This window comes from Panthera onca, chromosome E1 (assembly GCF_046562875.1).
Source record: "Panthera onca isolate mPanOnc1 chromosome E1, mPanOnc1 haplotype 2, whole genome shotgun sequence".
Lineage (NCBI taxonomy): Eukaryota > Metazoa > Chordata > Mammalia > Carnivora > Felidae > Panthera > Panthera onca.
This window is the reverse complement of record NC_138352.1, coordinates 48,302,048-48,324,764: the sequence shown is the minus strand read 5'-3', so window position 1 is coordinate 48,324,764 and position 22,717 is coordinate 48,302,048. Positions and strand designations below refer to the sequence as shown.

Genomic DNA, 22,717 nt, shown 5'->3' with positions numbered 1-22,717 from the left:
CGACATCTGGGATGAGCCTGCCGCTGCTTTGGCTACTAGACTCCTCAGGTGGCGGCGTTTGCAGTCGGGCTACGGAGGCCGGGTAGCCAGATTACGGGTAAGTTCGCGTTTTACTTCATGAGTGTTCCTCCCACTGTGCTTCCCTCCAGTGTCTATTCTAACTTCCTTTTAGGAAAACGCCTTGCGCTCCGCCGCGTGCAAGCACATCACCATTTGGGCTTGTGTCCCTGATCTTCCTAAAGTCCGCCACCCTTTGTCTCTACCTAGCGGCCCTCAGCCGCTGGCCGCTGCTTACTGCTCTGGACTTGAGCTCAGGGGTCACCTCTTCCAGGAAGCCTGCCTGTGTTCACCACAGCGCACCACAACACTCCCACGTCGGCGTTTCCTCGCCCCCTGGGAACTGGCTTCCACTTCTCTGATGCCTCTTAACTTGCCCAGTTAAAAAGACCAGTTCTAGAGCAGAAAGACGTTGTCAAACGAGTTTGGCCTGAGGAGAGTGACCGAGATGCGAGGATCCTTTAAAAAGGAAGGATTGAAAGAAATGGGGATGTTCATCTTGGAAAAGAATCCCGTAGGGGATGCAATACCTTTCTTCACTTGACCCACGGGACGGACGAAGTAGGAGCTGGGGGGAGCAGAGGGCACAGGCTAGTTTTGCTGTAAAGGAAGGAAGCATCTTTCTAGGAACTATAAAGTAGTGGGTAAAAGCCCACGTTCTGAGCTCTGGCAGCTCCGGGGTCATACCTGCGTCACACTATGGCCCTGTGTCCTTAGGCCAGTTATTTGACCCAAGACGTGGTGGCCTTTTGTGTAAAATGGAAAGCATAATCGTAAATAAGAATATGCATATAAAGTGACTTTCACAGTGCCTGAGACATAGTAAAAACTTAGTAAACGTTAGACTCTATTTCTAATGACTGGCACAGGTAGGATTATCCCCCGTTTATGGATGAGGAGACCGAAAGCCTGAGACATAAATAAATAACACTTATTTATTAAAATTGGTGTTAAATAACATTTATTTAATAAAACCATTTAATTTATTTTTTGTAATTTTTCCATGGGCCAGACCGTGTTCAACCTACTTGAGGCTACAGCACAGAGAAAGTCAAACATGAATCACTTCTTTATGAAAAAGTGTACTTTCTACTGAGGGACCTGGGAGGTTATCAAGTAACATGTATAAACGAGGGAATTTCAGATAACAATCAGTACAGTTGGACAATAGGAGAGTGTGATTAAAAATAATGATGAGAAGAGGGAGTGGAGCCTTTCTGAAGATGTGACATTGGAGCCTCGTCCTGCATCGTAAGGAACCTACCTACACAATGGCAGTTGCAAGTCACACAGAGGCCCAGAGGCAAGAAAGAGCTAAATAGCATTAAAGAGCAAAAATGAGGCCAGTGTGTACCCAGCATAGGGAGCACGGAGAAAAGTAGTAGGAAATAAGGTCAAAACAGGTCTCCGGGGGCCAGATAATAGCCTTTTAAGCCACGTCCAAGGGTTTGGACTTTATTCTAAAAGTCCTAGGAAGCTATTGCAGAATTCAGGTTGATGCATGTAAGTGATGTGATCTGATTCACATTTTTTAAAAAACACATAGGTTCTGTTGTGGAGAATAGATTAAAGGGAGCGGGGGCAAAAATGGAAGTAGAGCAGGTTAGAAGGCAGTTGCAGTGAGTAATGATGGTCACCTTGAGAGCATATGAGTAATTGATTAACTTGCAGGCACAGGGCCAGAAAATTGCAAAGCCAGTAACATCCAAGCATCTTCTGACTCTTTCCTCCTCCATCACAAAAACTTCAAGATGCTCTGCTTCTACAAATTTGCTTGTATTAAGTCTGAAAATCTTCTTCATCTCTCTCTACCTTCGTTCCTATACCCGATTGTCAGGACGAGACCTGACATATATTAAGTTTCTCACAGCATAGACACAAACCCCATGCAAACGTTGGTGTCATTGAAGCCAACAATGCATTCCCTTCCACCATTTCGTTTTCTCCAGGCACCCCTTCCATGTAGCAACAGGTTACCGTATAAATATGTCAGTAATAGTGTCTTTGTCTTGGCATCTATTATTTTGTTTTGTAATTGCAAATGAAACTGTTCCTTTCCAAGGTACAGTAATCTTGATAGCAGTAAAAATGGTGTTGGCTGTAATTCTCATGAGTCTGAGTGTGCTTGTGATATTGCATAAATCATTATGATAACTAATGCTAAGTAATGAGTTCTACCATGAATGGACTAGGAGCACCTCAGGGCAAGGTTAGTACAACCGTGTTTTGCAGGTAGAGGTGTTGATTACAAACTGAAAATATTAGGGGCTGGGCTGACATCTCAGACGTGGCACTTCTAATGTGTAATATTATTCTTTAGCAGTAAGTAATTAAACCTTGTGAATGTGTTCTAGTTAGCTATGATCATGTTCAGTTTTACATAGTACGTAAAATTGGTTGTTATACAAACTATTTTGTGGGGTGAGGGTGAGCAAATTGCTTGAAGGTGGGAAAAGAAGGAAAAAATGGGAAAAAAATAGATACCATTTGATAGTCGTATATTTTAACCGATTATTGGTTTTCAGGCTTTGTGAAGACTTAAAGATGATTTTTTTTTGTTAATTTTTTTAATGTTTATTTATTTTTGAGAGAGTGAGAGACAGAGTGTGGGAGGGGGAGGGGCAGAGAGAGAGAGGGAGACACAGAATCTGAAGCAGGCTCCAGGCTCCAAGCTGTCGGCACAGAACCCAACGTGGGGCTCGAACTCAAGAACTGCGAGATCATGACCTGAGCTTCAGCCGACTAAGCCACCCAGACTCCCCAAAGACTTAAAGATTATAACGATGTATTATTTTAAAATTTTGATTTGTAAATACATTTTTTAGTATTTTTATGTATCACATAAATTGTGGAAATTGCTACTTAAATCTTAATATGTTAGTCACTGAGCTGCATTTCTTAGCTATCTGCTTAATAAAATTACTAGCTCCATTTGGCAATATGAAACACCTAGCAAACAGTTGTTTCTCTTGTTGCTACTTATTACAATAATTTCCTCATACCTAAAAGAGGAAAAGTAACGTATTTCAATAAATAGTGAGAGCAAATGAATTATAGTTTGCCTGAGAATAAGCTGGGTAATCACCGTTTCCAGTGATTGTGCACAGTGATGGCATGAAGTTGTCTCAGTAAGTCTTAACATTCTAGTTTCTTATTTCCTGGCAGCTTCCTTTAAGCCACAAGTGTGAAGAGCTACTCCATTTAAAAGATCTTGAATAAGTTTATGTAATTGACAGATCAGGTGAAATGAAACAGAAATTATTCATCTATAGAAGGCATTTTTTTCAAATAATATTTATCAAGATCAGGGCCAGCTTCATGGATAGGTCACCTGTGCAGTCTAAGACCCTGCTTTTGAAAGGACACTTTGCCCCAAGTAGATGGAATGACATTTTGACATAATTCAGGCTTAAGTCCTATCAGCCTATCTGGGCTAAGCAGGGTTAAAGGCAGAGACAGAAAACCAGGGAAAATGCAAAAGCAGAGAGCCCAGTCTCAGGAGGTAAAAGGGAAGAGACAAGGCAACAGGCAAATTCAGGTCTCCTAATAATAGTCAGGGTATATGAAATAATATCAAGCAAAATTCCAAGCTCCTTATCCTAGCCCATAAGACTCTACGTCATCTAGATCCTGTCTGCTTCTTAAATTTCACCTATTTCTCTCTCCCCATATTCACTGTGCTCTAGCCACACTTCTTTGTGTACTGTAAACACCCCAGATTTATTTTGCTGCCTCAAGACATTTTTCTGGAATACTTTGTCCCTCAGTTTCTCTCCTGGCTGACCTACAGTTTGGATCTTAGCTGGAATACCACACTACCCAGCCCAAATCAGCCCTCCTCTGTCCAGTCACATTTGCTCATGTCACCTTTGAGTATGTGATCCCCAGTTTGCTTTAGTGTTTCCCTTTTTTACTGTTTTTCTCTCAACACTAGAATGTAAGTGCCATGAGAGCAGGGACTGTGGCTTGTTCACCGTGTTATCACAAGCACTTAGCGTAGTGCACGTGATTGTAAGTGTTTGGTGCACGAGTGCATGAATGAAAGCAAATAGAAGGCAGTCTGGTAGCATCAGGAAACTTCTGAGAGTAGTGAGCTGTTGCTCTGATGAAGATCTCATGTTTCCAGAAGATTGGGACTCCTTTCAAGCAGTTTTCCAGTGTTTCCCACACGGTTGGTCTGTGTGTTAAAGGCAGATGCTATGTGTCCACCCCCAAGGCCAATGAGTAGCATTCCTGAGCTGCTTAGATTCTTGAAAACAAAACAAAACAAAACAAAAAATCACTGGCAGTGGTAGTAGTGCCTGTGGGTACAAAATAAAGACGATAGTAAAATAGCTCTCTTGGCCTTTATATCTTGATTTCCTGAAACTTTCATGTTACTAAAAATTTTTTTTTTAAATATTTATTTTTTCTTTGAGGGAGAGAGCACGAGCAGGGGAGGGCAGAGAGAGGGAGACACAGAATCTGAAGCAGGCTCCAGGCTCTGAGCTGTTAGCACAGAGCCCGACACGGGGCTTGAACTTGTAAACCACGAGATCATGACCAAAGTCAGAAGCTTAACTGACTGAGCTACGCACTATCAGCCTGGAGCCCAACTTGGAGCTCAAACTCATGAACTGTGAGATCATGACCTGAGCCAAAATCAAGAGTTGGTCACTTAACCGACTGAGCCACCCAGGTGCCCCCCCCACCCAAGATTATTTATTCGCTAACCAGCGTCATCATTCCCTCCTCTTCTCTTGAAATAACTACCTAATGTAGAATTTCACTCTCCAAGTACTTTTTTTCCTCCCCGCCAATTTCTTACAAATGACCTGATTGCCGGCCACCCTATCCCATTCATAGCCCAGACCAGTCTTAGAGGTGCATGCATGTTTTAAAAAGAAAGTCCTCCCCTCAAAAAACTGGGGGGGCTTGTAGTTTAGTAAGCCTGGAATAGAATTTGTGATTCATAGAACCAAAGAAGAACCATAAAGATCACTTTATGAGGGGGCGCCTGGCTGGTTCAGTCAGTTAAGCAGCTGACTCTTGGTTTTGGCTCAGGTCATGATCTCACAGTTCGTGGGCTCCAGCCCCGCATCAGGCTCTGTGCTGACAGCACAGAGCACAGAGCCTGCTTGGGATTCTCTCTCTCCTTCTCTCGGTGCCCCTCCCTTCCTCCCTCTCTTTCTGTCTCCAATAAAATTTAAAAAATACATAAATAAAGATCACTTTATGAATGGCCTTGTCATTCTACATATGGAGAAACTGGGGAGCAGAGTGGTTCAGTGTCTCCTCCAAGCCCCTTGGCTAGTGGGCAGCAGAAATGGAACTCAAACCCAGATATCTTAACTTGTAGGACAGTCCTTTTCCCAGTGCAATGCACTAGTAAATATAAAACCAGTGGCAAGGAGAATTCCAAAGTGTTTTTTGTTTAAATGGACTGGAGATGGTTAATATGAGGAAAAATTAACATTAAATACTGTTTGTACTGTGAGTTTCTTTGCTATAAGTCCTATTTCTTTTTAAAAACTATAGCAGGGGGCGCCTGGGTGGCTCAGTCGGTTAAGCGTCCGACTTCAGCCAGGTCACGATCTCGCGGTCTGTGAGTTCGAGCCCCGCGTCAGGCTCTGGGCTGATGGCTCGGAGCCTGGAGCCTGTTTCCGATTCTGTGTCTCCCTCTCTCTCTGCCCCTCCCCCGTTCATGCTCTGTCTCTCTCTGTCCCAAAAATAAATAAAAAAAAAAAAAACGTTGAAAAAAAAAAAAATTTGAAAAAAAAAAACTATAGCAGGGAGAAAGTGTCTTTTATTTTTACTGCTTACCAATTTGCTTACAAAGGAATAGTTATAGAAAGTATTTAAAGGGTGTAGCCAGTTCTCTGGTATCTACCAGTTCTCTGGTTATTTTCTCTTTCACCTTGCAGAATTTTTTGATACCTTAGCAAATGGTGACAAAAGAAGAGCATGACATGAAGGGAAAATGACATTAAAGGAAACTTAAGTAGAAGGGGCTAATTTTCAATTAGATACCAAGAAGGGGCACTCATACCAGATTAACAGTTAATTTCAACTGTTGGTCATTATTGTTTACCTTTTAGCATATATTTTCCATAAATGTAATTTGAAAAGGTGAAATAATTCTTTATATTCTGTTTTTACCCTGCTGTTGTTTTTCAGATACTTACATATTGGGGACTGCTTTCTAAATCAACAAATATGAAGGAATTCATCTGTATAAACATCTTTGATGATTACGTAGTATCATTGTATGTGGATAGATGGTATATTATCTAACCAGCCATCTGTTTGGATATGTAGGTGGTTTCTGATGTTTTGTCATTGTCTATATAACTATTCTTTGATGGTATACATGAACTAATGAATATTTTCATGTGCTTGCTGGATCACCTCTTGCCACCCATAGAGTATTAAAGGGACCTAGTGTCCTGCCTTTTGTAGGCAAACCTTGGACTTGGATTTCCCACCATTGCTGGTATCCTTTCTCCTCAAATTTCCTCATGAATAATGTGTTTGCTCTTTCATTTTTTTTCTAATCCTCTATTTCATATTGTTCATAATTGTTTGTTAACTGAGCTAAATTTTCACTTTTGAGGAATATTTTACAAGTATGGCTATAAGCCATACTTACATGTCTTTCTTAGATAGTTGTGACCTTAGTCATATCTTCCTGTTTGAACATAAAATCACGGAGTGCCCTATGTGTTCTCATTGCGCTGTCTGGAATCTGGTTACTTTATGTAGCGTGTGAACCCTGAGAAGACAATTAGATTGCTAGCCTGGAAAGGCTAGCAGTGTGTGTTCTCTTCTAAGAGCCTTCCTGAGCTCCTTTCTTCTCTTTTGTTTCCTCACTGATAACAGAAGCCTAAGCCCTCACCCTCAGTGATGAACTAGAGATCCCAAATTAGTTGATCCAGACAATCTGGTGATCTTCAAAGACACATAGATGTATTTGAGGCCAGTAGCTTCTGATAAATCACCTTCCTTATTAGGTGATGCCGCTGATGGTGGTGGTGATAATGATGATGATAATGAAGGAGATGAAGGGACTGTGTGGGCTTACTATTAAGCCCACTAAGCCCACACATGCCTCCTTCATTGTCATCACACCTCATCCTTCTTCCCTTCACCCCTAGTTACTTTTCACTTCAGAAAAAGAAATAAATATCATTAGAGTTCTTTTCTAGCTTTTTAAATACTTCGAAATAAATAGTAGATGTTTTAAAGGCATTAAATTAACAACAAAAAAGATTAAAATACCTAGAAAATAATTAAATAAAAAATATGTGAGACCCACGTGAAAACAGCTTTACACTATATTCATATTGAAACACTACAGAAGATCACAAAAGATTTCAACAAATGGAAAGACATACCAAGTTCTTGGGTAGCAAGACTCAGCAGTATAAAGATAGTTACCAATGCTTCCTCCATTAACTTGTAAATTTAACATGATTCCCCAACAATTGGCATTATTTTGTTTTGTTTTTTTAAACGAGGTGTAAAACAACCAAAAATAGCCAGGAAAACGGTTAACAAAAGAAGCAACGAGGGAAGGTTGCATTTACCAGATATAAAACATATATTACAAAGCCTCCATCACTGAGATAGGCTAACAAATGGGCCAGAAGTAGGCCCAAACATTTATGAGTTTTGATGTATGGTCAGGGTCTAATTGCAGATCATTGGGAAAAGATGGATTATTTAATAATGTGGTTGAGACAACTGAGTGATCTTGGGAGAAAATAAGCGTTGGATCTATACCTTACACTGTACACTAGGATGGCTTCCAAGTGGATCAAAGATTTTTAAATGAGACCATCAAAATACTAGAAGAAAATATGAGAGAGTTCTTTATAACTTGAGTATATAGAACTTACATTGGACTTAAAATCCCCAAATCATGAAGGATTGATAAATTTAGCCATAGGCTTTTGTATGACAACAACAACAAAAATCCATAGCTAAGAACAAAAGGAGGAAAATATATTTGCAATTCTTAGTGCAGACAGAGGGAATAGTCTCCCTAGGATGTATGAACTCCAGAAACTGGACAGAAAAAAGCTAACAATGAGTAGAAAAATTGGCAAAAGATATAAAAATACAGTTACATGTGAACTATGTGAGATACAAAATGGTTCTTAAGCCTAAAAAATGTTCAGCCTCACTCAGATTTAAGATCTTACAACAGGACTGTCAAAAACCCAAAAGTTACATAATACATGGGGTATTAGAGACTGTTATTAGAGGGATGGTAAATTAGGGCAGTTGATGATTGAGGGCAGTCTGGCAATTTATATAAAAATATCAAGTGTGTATAAATGCTGATTTTTGTGAATTTGTCATACAGATGAATTTGTGCACATGTGATGTGACCTGTATATAGAGTTTTCATTGCAGCATGTTTATAATAGCAAAACATGTGAAACTACTTAAATATCTATCAATAAGGGTATAAATAAATATGGTCCTTCCATAAAATGGAATGCCATGCAGCTATGAAAATAAAAAAGAGTCAGGATGCTTTGTAAAAATATGGAAATAATTCCAGGTTCTACATTAATTAAAAAAAAAAAAACTAAACAAAATTTTAAAAAGGGGAGAGCGTTTGGATTCTGTGTCTCCCTCTCTGCCCTTCCCCTTCTCACACTCTGTCTCTCTCAAAAGTGAATAAACATTAAAAAAAAACAAACAACTAACAGGTTGCACAGCAATGCTTATGGCATTCAGAACTACTGCATACATCAGAGAACCTATTTATATCATGGGTTTATAATCCATACCCTCAGGGATTGTACAGTGCACAGCATGAACAGCTGGATGCTTTGTGCCTGATTGTAGCTAATTTCTTAGTCAAAACAAAAGCAAAGGAATCAATATTTATTCATATTTGTTTATGCATAAAGGAGCTAACAGTATTCACAAGAAACAAAAACAGTGGGTACTTAAGTTATGTGGAAATGGTGTGGTGATAGGATGGATATATACATCCATTACATACACCTCATTGGGATTTTTAACTTTTTAAAAACTAAAAGACATACTGTTTCATTATCAATATTATGAATATTCATTCAACATTGCAATTTCATGAAGTTAATATTTACCATATTTTCTACCAGATGTTTTTATCCCTTTTTACCTTCTTTATTTTTGGTCTAGTAAAAAGAACTAGTTTTAGAAAGTATTGAATGCCATCTCTTTGGGAATATAAATTATTAAGTCTGTTATTCACACATATTTATCATGGGCAGACTTTTTATCTCATGAGTTTTTTTTTTTTTAAGTTTATTTATTCTTGAGAGGCGGGGAGGTTCAGAGGGAGAGGGAGACACAGAATCTGAAGCAGGCTCTAGGCTTGGAGCTGTCAGCACAGAGCCCAACATGGGGCTCGCACTCACAAACCGCAAGATCAATAACCTGAGCTGAAGTCGAATGCTTAACCTACTGAGCCACCCAGGCACCCCCATGAGGTTTCTAGTCGTGTAGAATTAAAACTGTTTTGATCAAAGTAAAGCTCTAATTTAAGATTTCTGGAATGGATTTTTTGCTTACAACAAGATTCTTTCCTGCAGTGTTCCACTTTCTCTGCTTTTGCTGACCTAACATTTTCCCTCTTATGAGTCACTAAACTAGAAAAACAATATATTTTTCTTGAATGGGTATATTTTTAGTAAAAGAATAAGAGTATTTTCCTTCTGTGTCATTCATTAATAATGTGAAGTTGTGGGGTGTGTGTGTGTGTGTGTGTGTGTGTGTGTGTAACATTATAGAACCCTTGTTGGTTGAGAGGCTTGCTAACTTCTATAAAGAAAGGAGTAGGGAATAAATAGAAGAGAGGGAATGAAAAGGCACTTTATGATATTTAAGCTTTAAGGATATGACAATAGATATCTTGTTTATTTAAAAAAAAAAAAAGCCTGCTGTTTGGATGGATAAAATTAAACACATTTCTGTTAGTTTAATCAGCAGTAATGTCTCCATATAAAAGAGACAGCATAGGGGCACCTGGGTGGCTCAGTAGGTTAAGTGTCTGACTCTTGATTTCCACTCAAGTCATTATCTCACAGTGTGTGGGTTCGAGCCCCAAGTTGGGCTCTGCATTGACAGCAGGAAACCTGCTTGGGATTCTCTCTGTGCCCCTCCCCCATTCTCTCTCTCTCTCTCAAAATAAATAAATGAACTTAAAAAAATAAGAGAGAGACAGCATATTACTACTGTTAATACTCCTATATTTTCAGAGAATGACACTTTTCTACAAATTTCAGTTTCCCAGCATGCCGTAGTGGAAAAATACTGGGTTTGGAGCTAGACAGAACTGGATTCAAATTCCAGTTTATAACTGGTTAACCTTGTGGTCATGGACAAGTCACATAGCTTCTGCATGACATTTTCATTTACGTAAATGTCTTTCATTTATGTAAATACAAATATGTAATACCTGCTTTGTGGGGCTCCTTTGAGGGAGTATAAAATCCTCCAACATGGTGCCTGGTCATATTGGTGTTCAGTAATGACAACATTCTGGGCAGGCTGGCCCTCCCCCATGCTTCCCCAGCCCCCTATCAGAGCACTTAGCACCCTCCTGATGTCTGTTTATTTGACTGTCTCTGGAGATAGACTGTGCTTTTTAAGCTCACCTCGAGCACTTAGGACACTGTCAGGCGTGTTAAGCGAATAAAATAATTTAAATACTTAAATTTCATTTTAATAATTTAAATAGAAATATTTAAAACTGCCTTGTTAAGTGTGACATTATATGAAATCTGTTGTATAGTTTAACAACGACATAGCCATTAGACGTGGGTATGTTTCAGCACCTGGGGACCCTGTGTCCAGTAAAGACAAATCACCACTAGATGGGGATCTTACTCACTTTGGCTTCATTTTTCTGCTGCTTTTGATCTGCATGCTTCCCCTGTTACTGTTGCTTGCTACCACAGGGACTGTGAAAGTTGAAATAGGATTTTAACACCCAGGCTAGTGGAACAACACTATGTTAGGTTCCCAGAAGGTGTTTGGCTCTTTCTTCAGGGTCTATTCAAATTATTTACAGCAGAATCTGTGATTTCTTCATCATTCAATGGTTAGTGAAGGGCTGGGATGATCCCCTTGATTTTAGTTCTCTGCCTCAGTTTTGCTCTTCCTAGAACTTTGGGTCCCCAAGTCCTCAGCCTGTGTGGGATTCTGCAAGATAGTTTTGTCCTGCATTTCTGTCCAGCTGTTTCCAAGGCCAGAATTTTGCTTTGAATCAGTTACTGGTGTGCTGAGTTACTGACTTCCCGTAGCTCCTCAGAGGTATAGCATGCCCCCTTTGTTTACCCCGGTGCTTTGTACGTATATTCCGATTTTCTCTGTGTGTGCTCAAACTCGAAAATATTTAAGAAGGCTTGCCCTAATTTTCAGCTTCTTCAGCCTTCCTTTATCCGTTATCACCTCCCTATTTTTTGTCTTCCAGAAATTTGTTGAACATTTAATCTGATGGCTCTTCTCCCATTTATTCATGTACATTATGAGTTTATAGTCTTGTAAGTGGGCTCTCTGAAGGGAAGGAAGATATATGCCGAGGTCAAGCTTCCCCTTTTTTTGTTTTTAGAGAATTTTATTTAAGAAAAATTTATTGAAGTATAGTTGACACACAGTGTTTCATTAGTTTCAGGTACACAACGTAGTGACTCTACAACAGTACATTATGCTTTGTTCACCACACGTGTACTGCCATCCATTGCCATACAACATTATTATAATATCATTGACTGTATTCCCTATGCTGGACTTTCATCCCTGTGATTTATTTATTTCTTGCTCATTTCATAACTGGGAGCCTGTATCTCCCACTCCCCTTCATCCATTTTGCCAGTCTCTACCCCCCACCCCCCACCAGCCCCTTCCCCTCTGGCAACTTTAAATAAAAATCAGATTCATCAGATTTTTAAAAATTTAGCTTTATTAAGATATGATTGACTTGTAATAAACAGTACCTATTTATAGTGAGAGAATTTGGTAAGTTTTGACATGTGCATTCATTTGTAAAACCATCACTACAGTCAAGGTAGTTACTGTACCTATGAAGAAACTAAGGCCTGGAGAAGAAGGTCACATTGGAATCTAGGCCTATCTGATGTCAAGGTCCACCACACTCTAGGCTTTGAAGTCTGAATGCTAGCTAGAAAAACAACCACTATTTCTCACTTGTGTGGGGAAAGCACACAATTTCTGAATCTAGCTATTCATTTCTTTAATAAGAGGGTTGTGCTAAATGTTCCCAGTGGCTTTTAAGGTTCTGTACTTTATCCATATTTCTTATGCAGAGATGGTAAACTTCTGTTCAAATACAACTTTTTTTAATTAAATGAAACTGCATCATTCTTTTTAATTTTCACAGTGGAGCCACATGAGACATTAAAATCATATATATATATATATATATATATATATATATATATATATACACACACACACATATACACACACACACACACACACACATATTTTTTTTCTTTTCACAGGAAAGTATTTAAGAAGCTTGTGGAATGATATGATTCAGAGTAATATTGGATCTACAAGAAGTCCCTCAAGATAGTTGGTATGACAATAGGAATTTCTGTTTTTTTCAACAGTGTGTTATATAATTATGTTACAGATATTCTGACTATAAACTTTCTAGCCTAGGCGCCTGGGTGGCTCAGTCAGTCGGTTGAGCGCCTGACTTTGCCTTAGGTCATGATCTCGTGGTTCATGGGTTCAAGCCCTGTGTCAGGCTCTGTGCTGACAACTTGGAGCCTGGAGCCTGATTGTGATTCTGTGTCTCCCTCTCTCTTTCTGCCCCTCCCCTACTTGTGCATTCTCTCCCTCTCTCTCTCTCTCTCTCTCTCTCTCTCTCTCAATCTCTGCCTTTCCAAAATAAATAAATAAACATTAATGGGGCTTCTGGGTGGCTCAGTCAGTTAAGCATCTGATTTCGGTTCAGGTCATGATCTCACTGTTTGTGGGTTCAAGCCCTGCTTTGGGATCTGTGCTGACAGCTCAGAGCCTGGAGCCTGCTTCAGATTCTGTGTCTCCCTCTCTCTTTTTTCCCCTCCCGAACCAGTGTTCTGTCTCTCAAAAATGAATAAAAATGTTAAAAAAATAAAAAATAAATAAACATTAAAAAAAAACTTTCTAGCCTTGTGCTCACAAGAGATATTTGTCACAGTCTTTTATTAGTATGTGATTTAAGTGTATTAACGGTGGAAGCTATATAGTTATCTAAAGCTTAACTGTATTTTTCATCTCTGCCAGAAAATGCCAATTTTATATAGATACAGATAATGATGTGAATATAGCCCTATAGCTATAGCTATCTATCTCTCTCTCTCTCTCTCGATCTGGAGAACTGTCTTTATATTTCTTAGATATTATCAACCTCTAACGTGTCTATATAAATGCATATCATTTACATACCAAGTGTATGTGATGTTTTTATGCAAAATTGAAATCGAATTTGACTACTCTTAAGGCATGAAAATTTATTTTCTACTTCTCCATTCTTAGGAAAAGAAGAATTTCTAGACTCTTCATCAAGATCTTCATTTACACAGTGGTTAAATCCAAGGCTCCTGTGGTAAAATCATGAATAAAAATACACCTGCTGTGGTATCATCCAGCCTACTTGAAAAGTAATTTTTAAATTAAATGTAATAAGTTTTGAGCTACATAGTTTGAAATATACAGAATGTTAATGAGCTTTTAGTTCAAAATTTTATACAGCTAACTGGTCTAAAGCAATAATTAGGAAGTTGATCAATAATTACTTTCCAATGTAAATCAATGTATGGGATAAATTCTGCATTCTTTTTTATAATTCTTTATAGAAATTGCTTTTTAAAAAATTTGATCTGATATTTTGAATATTTAAAATATTTTATGATTCAAGTATCAAAACAAGATAATGTAAGATTAACTTTTGCTGAGTAACAAACCACCCAAATTGTCTTGAAACAGCAAGCATTTATTTTTTCTCATGCTTTGGTTGTTCTGGTATGTACCGGATAGTGTAGGATGGCCTCATTCACATTTCTGGGGCCTCATCTGGAAAGTCTGGATGGCTATCTCTCTGAACCTGGTCTCATTCTCCAGGAGGCTAGCTCAGGCTTTTTCACAGGATGGTGGAATGGTTCCCAGCAACAAGCCCAAGTGTTTTTCAAATGTCTGTTTCCCTTACATTTGCTGGTCTGTCATTGACTGAAGCAATTCAGATAGCCAAGTCCAAATTCAAGGGGTATAGATATAGAATCTACTTTTTTTTTAATGTTTTTATTTATTTTTTTGAAGGAGAGAGACAGAGACAGAGCATGAGTGGGAGAGGAGCAGAGAGAGAGGGAGACATAGAATCTGAAGCAGGCTCCAGGCTCTGAGCTGTCAGCATAGAGCCCGACACGGGGCTCGAACTCACGAACCGTGAGATCATGACCCAAGCCGAAGTCAGATGCTCAACCAACTGAACCACCCAGGCACCCCTAGACTCTACTTTTTAATGGAAGGAACAGTAAAGTCACATTCCAAAGGGCATACAGACAGCGATGGGAAGAACTTGTGGCCATTTTGCAAACCTGTAACTCATAGAATAAGGCATTCTTGTCTTTCATTCACTCTGTGCCCTCATTCTTCCTATAGATAACCATTTTTATTTTTGGTTCTTTCCCTGTGCTTCTTTTTGGATAAGCAAATAATATACATATAAGTATATACACATGTTTTATATATATATGTATTTGTGTGTGTATATATATACACACTTGAGTCAATATTTTTACCTGAAAGCTATTATTCATAGTAAACACATGCACATTAGCCCTTCAGCTCAGATTCACAGGTCTTCCCTGGAGAAGGGTGTCAGGCTGGTTAAACTCAGGATGTCTTTGTCTGACATCACCTCCTGAGAGCACTGAAAAGTTCTGGTCTCCAGGGGTTACCAGCCAGGCTCATCTGTGGTGTGTGCAAAGAGCTCCATGCACAGCTTTATGCTCTGGTGCTGAACAGTTTTACTTTCTGGGACAGCAGAGAGTTTTGCCCAACTACTTAAGGCAAAATCAAGGCCATGGGAAAGAATCATATGACTGAGGCAAGATGGCCCCAACATCCAGGCTCCACCTCCCAGTTTCCACTCACCAGCATATTCTTAACAAAAAAGTAGCATATTATATATACTCTTTGATCTTGCCTTTAAAAAAAAAAAAAAAAAAAAAAAAAAAAAAATATATATATATATATATATATATAAATTTTTAAAATTATATCCTGGTGGTCTTTTTATATCAGTCTATAAATGTCTTTCTTGTACCTTTTGTAACTATGTATTCTATCCTATCAATTTACCATAGTTTATTCAGCCAGCACCTTATTGATAGACACCCATTATTTGCAATTTCTGAAGATTTCAAATTATGCGAAAATAAATAACCTAGTATACACGTAATTTTGTATTTTTTGCCAGAGTATCTTTGGGATAGATTCCTAGAAATGGGATTTCTGGATCAGAGGGTAAATTTAGAGTTTACCAAATTCCCTCATTAGAAGTTATGCCATTTTGCATTCCCATCAACAATGTACAAGAGTACCTCTTTTTCCACAGCCTTGTCATTGGAGTATATTGTCACAGTTTTAAATTATATGTTAATCTTGTAAGTAAATAGCAATATCTCTGCCTAGTTTTAACTTGTAATTCTCTGGGATTAAAGTTGAGCAGCAGAACTATTTGTAATAGCTAAGAAAAAGTAAATAATATAAATTTTTAACATAAGGGAGTTGTAACATAAGGTCCTGGCAAGTAAATGCTGTACAAAATACAGAAATTCTGTTGACAATTAGAAAAAGAGGGATCCTTTACTGAAGCACTAATATATGGTGGAGATTATGAATATCCCCATTGAAGGAAATTTGCATTTGGAGGGTTTAAGAGGTTATACAAGGTACCTAATGAGGTACCTTAATTCCCCCTCTACCTCCTCTCTCTCAATTCTAGGCTTCATTCTTTTATGCCCTTATAACCTAATATTCCATCAAAAGTGGGCTGAGCTTCTGAAATCTGTAACAGTGAAACATTGTGGACCTAGTCCCTTCTGCCTCTTTTTCTAGCTAATTGACCGTTGCCCTAGTAACCAGAGAGGCCATCCAACACCAGAGCTTAATTCTGTATAATGCAACCCTGAACAATGTCCTGTGTAGAGAGCAAAATATTCAAAAGCAGGAAGGCTTATAAGGTTTTGTGAGGTTTTTTGTATTTTAATTTTTTTCATCCTGTCTTTTTTATTATTTAACTTTTGAATACATGCTTTCTTAAAGATATAGTTAGAATTCTTGTGGCAGAAGCTAAGAAAGCTTTTTCTAAAAACTGTAATAATATTTAAGATACGAGGCACCTTTTTTAATACCAGTTTCAGTTTTTTTGATATGTGTGAAGATAGCTCCAATATTCATCACTGGCTTTAATACGACCACGAAGCATATCTTATGCCACATTTCGCCTCTAGAGTAACACAAACTGGGTTTCCATTGCTGTTCTCCAGCTTTATAACCTTAGACCACCAAGTTAACCTTCCCAGACTTTGGTGCTTTCAGAAAAATGAGGGTAATAATCTTAGGAGTTGTATAAATGCTAAGTTGAATAGCATAGTGTATGTATATTGCTTAGCACAACCCCAGTTACATCATATGTAAGCAGGCAGCCCTAAGCCTTATTTGAAACTGTGTTCAAGCCCTCTTTGACCAATAAAAGTCTCCACTCTGACTGGAGTGTTCAGAAACACAATTTGAGGGTATGCCTTTTATAGAATTCTTTTGACAGTTCCTTCTTTTCTTTTTCTAAAAAATTTTTTAGTATTTATTTATTTTTTGAGAGACAGAGAGAGCAAGTGGGGTAGGGGCAGAGGGAGGGGAAGACACTGAATCTGAAGCAGACTGCGGGCTCTGAACTGTCAGCACAGAGCCCAATGTGGGGCTCAAACTCATGAACTGCAAGATCACGACTTTAACTAAAGTCAGAGGCTTAACTGCCTGAGCCACTCAGGCGCCCCTCCTTCTTTTCTAATGTCATTGTTCTTAACGTTTGACAGAAATTATGGATGAGCACGTGCTTTCTATCAGAAAATACTCTTCTGAAATTAAAAAGATAAACTTTTCTTTTTGATATTCAAATGGAGGTCATATTTATTTTGCTTTAAATGACTGCCAACATGTCTTTTAAAAAGTCACTTACCTAACTCAATAAAATCTTTAATTTTGGGATTGATCCCTCAGTGTAGTCTAAGAAGCCAGCTAAAAAGGGAAATCTGTTCAGTTACCTTTAATAAACCTTTAAATATATTTAAATTATATGTTGAAGGTATTTTTCTTCCTTCTACAACAGAGAAATAAGCACTATTGCGGTAATTTCTTCTATGGTTTGTTTTTATAGAAAAAAAAATACTACAGATAACAGAATCCATTTGATTGTTTTCCTATCATCATACTTTTCTAAATGTTGTTACTGGTATGTACTGAGTATATGGGGTTATCTAGATCTAAGAATTTGATTTAACAAGTAGTTTGAAGAAAAAGTGGGCATAGATCCTCTAGGCTAACCTGTGAGTGCTAATTTACTTTATCTTAGGGATCCTGCCTTTCAGATGATTACAGTCACCAAGGAAACGGGCCTTGGTCTGAAGATCCTTGGAGGAATTAACCGGAATGAAGGTCCCTTGGTATATATTCAGGAAATTATTCCTGGAGGAGACTGTTACAAGGTAAAAATTAAAATAAAAATAATACTTCACCAAAAACCAAACCTACTAGTGGTGAGGTTTGTTTTCCTACTACATCAGTAAATTTTTAGTATTAATTGAATGTCCCGGTGACTATTTCTCAGTGAAAGATCTTGTAAGAACTGGAAAATAGGCCTTTACCTTCAAGGAGCTTTAACCTAACAAATAAATAGGAAGTAAACATGAAATAAATTGGAAAATAACAGATTTCAGAATCTTTTTTTTTTTTTTTTAATGTTTACTTATTTTTGGGAGAGAGAGAGAGAGAGAGACAGTCTGTGAGCAGGGGAGGGGCAGAGAGAGGGAGACACAGAATCTAAAGCAGGCTCCAGGCTCTGAGCTATCAGCACAGAGCCCAACACGGGGCTCCAACTCACAAACAGTGAGATCATGAGCTGAAGTCAGACACTTAACCAACTGAGCCACCCAGGTGCCCCCAGACTTCAAACTCTTAACTAAAGGTTATATATTTTTAATAATATGCTATTTAACTCTTATCCAAAGTCTGATTTTGAGAAATTGTATTTGAAGGCATGTTATCTCTCCACTGCTGAATTTGGATTAAGTCAGATCACTTAAACTGGAAGTACCTTCATATTTAGCCTCTCCTAAATGCAAAATATACAAACTCAGCATATAAATTCTGCTCATCTCTGAATTTGCAGTAATTCTTGTTTAGTTTGTTATTTATATCACGCTTTAGTTGCCCACATGAGAAATTAGATTTAGACTTAAGACCAGAAAATATCTTTTTTTTTTCTTTTCTTACAAATTAGAAAGCCTTACTCCCCTTTTTGTTATAAGAAATACATAAATCATGATTTCCTTTTTGCTCTGGTTGCTAGAAAGCTCAGATCCACATTTGAAGTACAATATCAACAACTTAGTTAACAAACTAGTTACTATATTTTCATTTTCATTCCTCCTGAATTTCATTTGCCATATCTGTTTTACTAATGTGATTCTATCTGTCTTTTGTTGAAAATTGCCTGCAGTCCTTTTTGGAGAGATATAGGATATAAAGAATTTCATAAAATAATTGTATTAACAGCAAGCTATAGAGCATGAGAAAGGATCCTTTTAACATTAAGTTTATTCATATTGTTGTTCTTTTAGTTATTTTGATTCAATAAATAGTCCTGCCCTTACCTCCACCCTCACCCCAAACATTTGTTTAGCAAGTAGTTTATCTAGGCAACTGGATTTTTATTCCCCTTGTTAGGAAAAAAAAATTAGTTTCGCCAATAATTTCGAAAATAGTAGAAATGATTTCAATTGTTTCAAGCTTGTTGAGATAATAGGATACACTTACCATGTTGTAAGTGTTATATAATAAATTTAGGATATATAATAATACAGACTTTTATCTATTGAATTTAAATTATTAACCAAATAAAGTTTACTTAAATACTAAGGTGTTTAACAAATTCAAACAAAAAATAAAATTAGTCTTGTAAGAATTGAGATGTTTATGACTGCTTTAGTTGAGGGACGTGTGTGTGTGTGTGTGTGTGTGTGTGTGTGCGTGCACTATAGCCAAGTTATTTCTTAGACCACACTTCATACAGTGTAATAATAGATCATGGTATCTAACAAGTGATAAAAATTTGCTATTATGATACGCATCAGTTTGTGCTTTTTTATTCCAATGAAACATATTTATAGTTAAAATAATAAAGTGATAACATGCTGAGTGACACTTAATCTGCTATCAGTGGTAGCAGACTGGGAAATTAAATACTTTCTCTTATTGGTTTTTCTTAGAATTTCATTGTTTGGAAGGCTATCAAAAAGTAGTCATTTAATGGACTATATTCTATATTTACCACTAGAGAGCAGCACAGAGTTATTAATGTTCCTTGACAGTATCTGGTCAAGTCCAAAGGAAGAAAACAGCCAAAACAGAGAAAGGTGGAGACAGAGAAGAATAAATACACTTGCAATGCTCACACTCATTTTTGTATACTTCCTCAAGATGGAGAGTTACATGCATATTTATTCTGCAAATACAAATTGATGCAGTTTTATTTTTAAATGTTTTTATTAATAATAGCATTTACTGTGTTCCAAATACTGTTAGGCATGTTGATAAATTTCTAATCTGTGCAAAATTTCTGCATAGTAGATGTATTCATACAATAGGAAACACAGGCTCATAAGATTATCCTTATTAAGTTGCTGAACTGAGCACCTTCATATTTTTAAATGCATATGAGTGCTTTCACTTGGTCTAATTATAATATTCTGTTGTTTGAGAATTACAATATAGGTAATCCCCAAGCTTATAGATGGATTATCTTGCATTTATATTCCCAAACTTCATATGTTAGAGGGCTATTGGAACTCAGAAGAAATCTTTAATTAATCACAGCTGCCTGAACCCTCACCCCCACCCCCTTACACATGCATGAATGTTTTCCTACTGGGAAATACAAAATACAGTACTGGTTCAGTAACCAAAATACCATGTTTCTTTGAAAAACATATTCAAACTTGGGGCATCTGGACAATTTTTCCATTGCAATAGAAGGAAAGATTCTTCCATCTCAAAGTGTTAGAGACAGCCTATAGGATGAGATTAGATGTACTAGGTACTGAGGAAATATGAGAACTCCAAGGCCCTTTTCACCCCACCAGCCAGTTCCATATCAGTCTGGAGTCTTTAGTGTTCAATCTTAGACCTTTTTCTGGCTGAGATACTCCTCTGAGCTTCATACTCACATGTCCAGTTGCTTGGTCAGCATTTCCACTTGGATCTCCTTAAGGCATCTCAAACTCACTGTAGTTGAGGCAAGAGTCATGATAGTCACACCATAGCCTCATCTGGCCATCTCTTCCCAAAGAGAGCTTCTTCCTCTGTTCCCAAACTTGATGAATGACACCTTCCAGTTGTACCAAGTTCGAAAACCTAACAGAAGCCTAACTACTTCCTCTCCCTTAACATTCCTCCCCAGTTTTATCAGCACATGCTGTTGACTTTTTTACTCTCTAAATATCACTTGAGCCCATCAGTCTTCCTGATCTCCACCACCAGCACATAGCTTTTAATCAGATCTCACAATAGCTTTGTCTGCTTTTATGCACCATGCCTATTTCCTCCCCAGCCTATCTAACTAATATTCAGTTGCCTGTATCATGTGACTTCTGCCCTCTACTTTTCTGGCTTTCCATTTTTATGCTTCCGGAGCGGTATTTTTTCAGTTTCCTGAAGTTCTTTCTCATATGCTGTACCCTCTGACTCAGAACACACCCATGCTGCTGCTGCCATGACTTCCAAATGTCTATTCAAAGACTAATTCCTAAGGAATGTGTTCTCGGTGCCCTCCAGTTTAGGCCAGGTCTTTTTTCCTATATGTGCTCCTAGATCTTGTTTCTTTCCTGAGATATCACCGATCTCAGTTTGTAGACACACATCCATATCTGTACTTATTTTATCAACTCTGTCTGGACCACAAGACAGTATGTTTCCTAGGTGGGAGGATTCTATCTGGTTTTATTCACAATAATACCCTTAGTCCCCAAAGTGATGCCTGGCATAAACTAATTGCTCAGTTAATATTTATGAATGAATGATCCCTTAGTCATTCTGTCATGTTTCTGCCTGTTCCCCATTCCCCTGCCACCATCTGGCTCCATACCAAGTCCCCTTCTTCCCTTGTCCTTTGTGTTACATTCTGGACACAAACTTTCTTTGAAGTTTTCACATGTTTTTGCTTCTTTGTTTTTCTGCTAATAGTGTAAGGAAAGCAGGCAGTGATCAAAAGCTTTTCTTCAAACCTGATACTACATTTCATATATCATTTAACTGATTCTAAGACCTATATTAAAGCACATACATATAAGCTCTATGAGATGAGTCTTACAACCAATTTCATAGTGTAATTGGCAGCATTTTCTTCTCTTAGTGCTGTGTAAAATAATGGCCATCTTACAGTCAATGTCATCTTAAATTTGATAAATTCAGGACCTTTTTTTTTTTTTTTAAGTCAAATCCTGTAGGTAAAGACAGCGATCACACAGATGTAGATACTAATGGTTAGTCATTGTTCACAGAGGATCGAAGTAGGACATATTTATCTTTCAGAGGAAGTCTGTTTTCAGAATGTGCTGATCCTAACCGTGGAACTCGGACCAAGGCCTCTGGATGACATAGTGTCTAGAAGCCAGTCGCATCAGTGGAAGCTAAGGAAGTAGCAACCCAAGAAGGTTCACTTTACAAGTCATTCTTTTCTCTTTTGCCATTATTACTACTGTCTGAGCCACCTTAATTTTCTCAGACTGTTTTCTGGCCCTGATTAATTTATTGTGGGCTTATTGTGTACCTGGCTGGGGGAAACAACCATGAAAAGGACATGGTTTTGGCCAACTGAAAAAAATCAGGGCTGCTAGTTTGGAAGTTGCTGGATTAATGTGCTCTAATAGGAGAGAAAAAGCTATGTGGATGAATAGGGACAGCACAAAGTAAGTGTAATTACTGAGATAAGTAAAAGTGCTTTTGGGAAGAGAGGAACAGATAAGTAATTCCAGGCGATTGGGGCAAACTTATCTCAGAGCGAATGTTTGTACTTGGTGGTGAAGTTTAAGTGCCAGTTCATCAGGTGGAGAAGTGATGGGGTAGGTGGTGTGAACAACATTTTCTGAGAATAGATTGAAGAATTTGTATGCTGAGGAGGGAAGATGGATGGTGAGGCTGGAGAAAGTAGATTGTAGGTAGTTTGTTGTGCTGAGTCTGGGAAGCTAAGGAATTTCAACTTTTCCTACCCATGGGCAGCCTTTAAAGGTTCTTAATTTGAGGAGTAAATAGGATTAAATTTGCTATCAATGTGAAAATTACAACAGGCATGGAATTCTGATTCAACTCACCTTTATTTGACACCTACAGT

The 22,717-nt window shown here is 38.0% G+C and overlaps 1 protein-coding gene across 5 annotated transcripts in view; it reads left to right on the top strand.

Annotated features, from left to right (window-relative positions):
• The first annotated feature begins 6 nt into the window (after positions 1-6).
• The window catches only part of STXBP4 (syntaxin binding protein 4), a 174,366-nt gene continuing 151,655 nt past the window's right edge, over positions 7-22,717 (top strand). For 3 of the 5 annotated variants that reach the window (XM_060646446.3, XM_060646451.3, XM_060646452.2), the window contains exons 1-4: positions 7-97; positions 12,564-12,640; positions 13,588-13,712; positions 17,684-17,816. In XM_060646446.3, the coding sequence (XP_060502429.1) occupies positions 13,666-13,712; positions 17,684-17,816 (180 nt within the window). In that variant the 5' untranslated portion in view covers positions 7-97; positions 12,564-12,640; positions 13,588-13,665. The remainder of the gene's footprint in view (positions 98-12,563; positions 12,641-13,587; positions 13,713-17,683; positions 17,817-22,717) is intronic. The other 2 variants (XM_060646448.3, XM_060646447.3) reach the window with 2 other exon arrangements.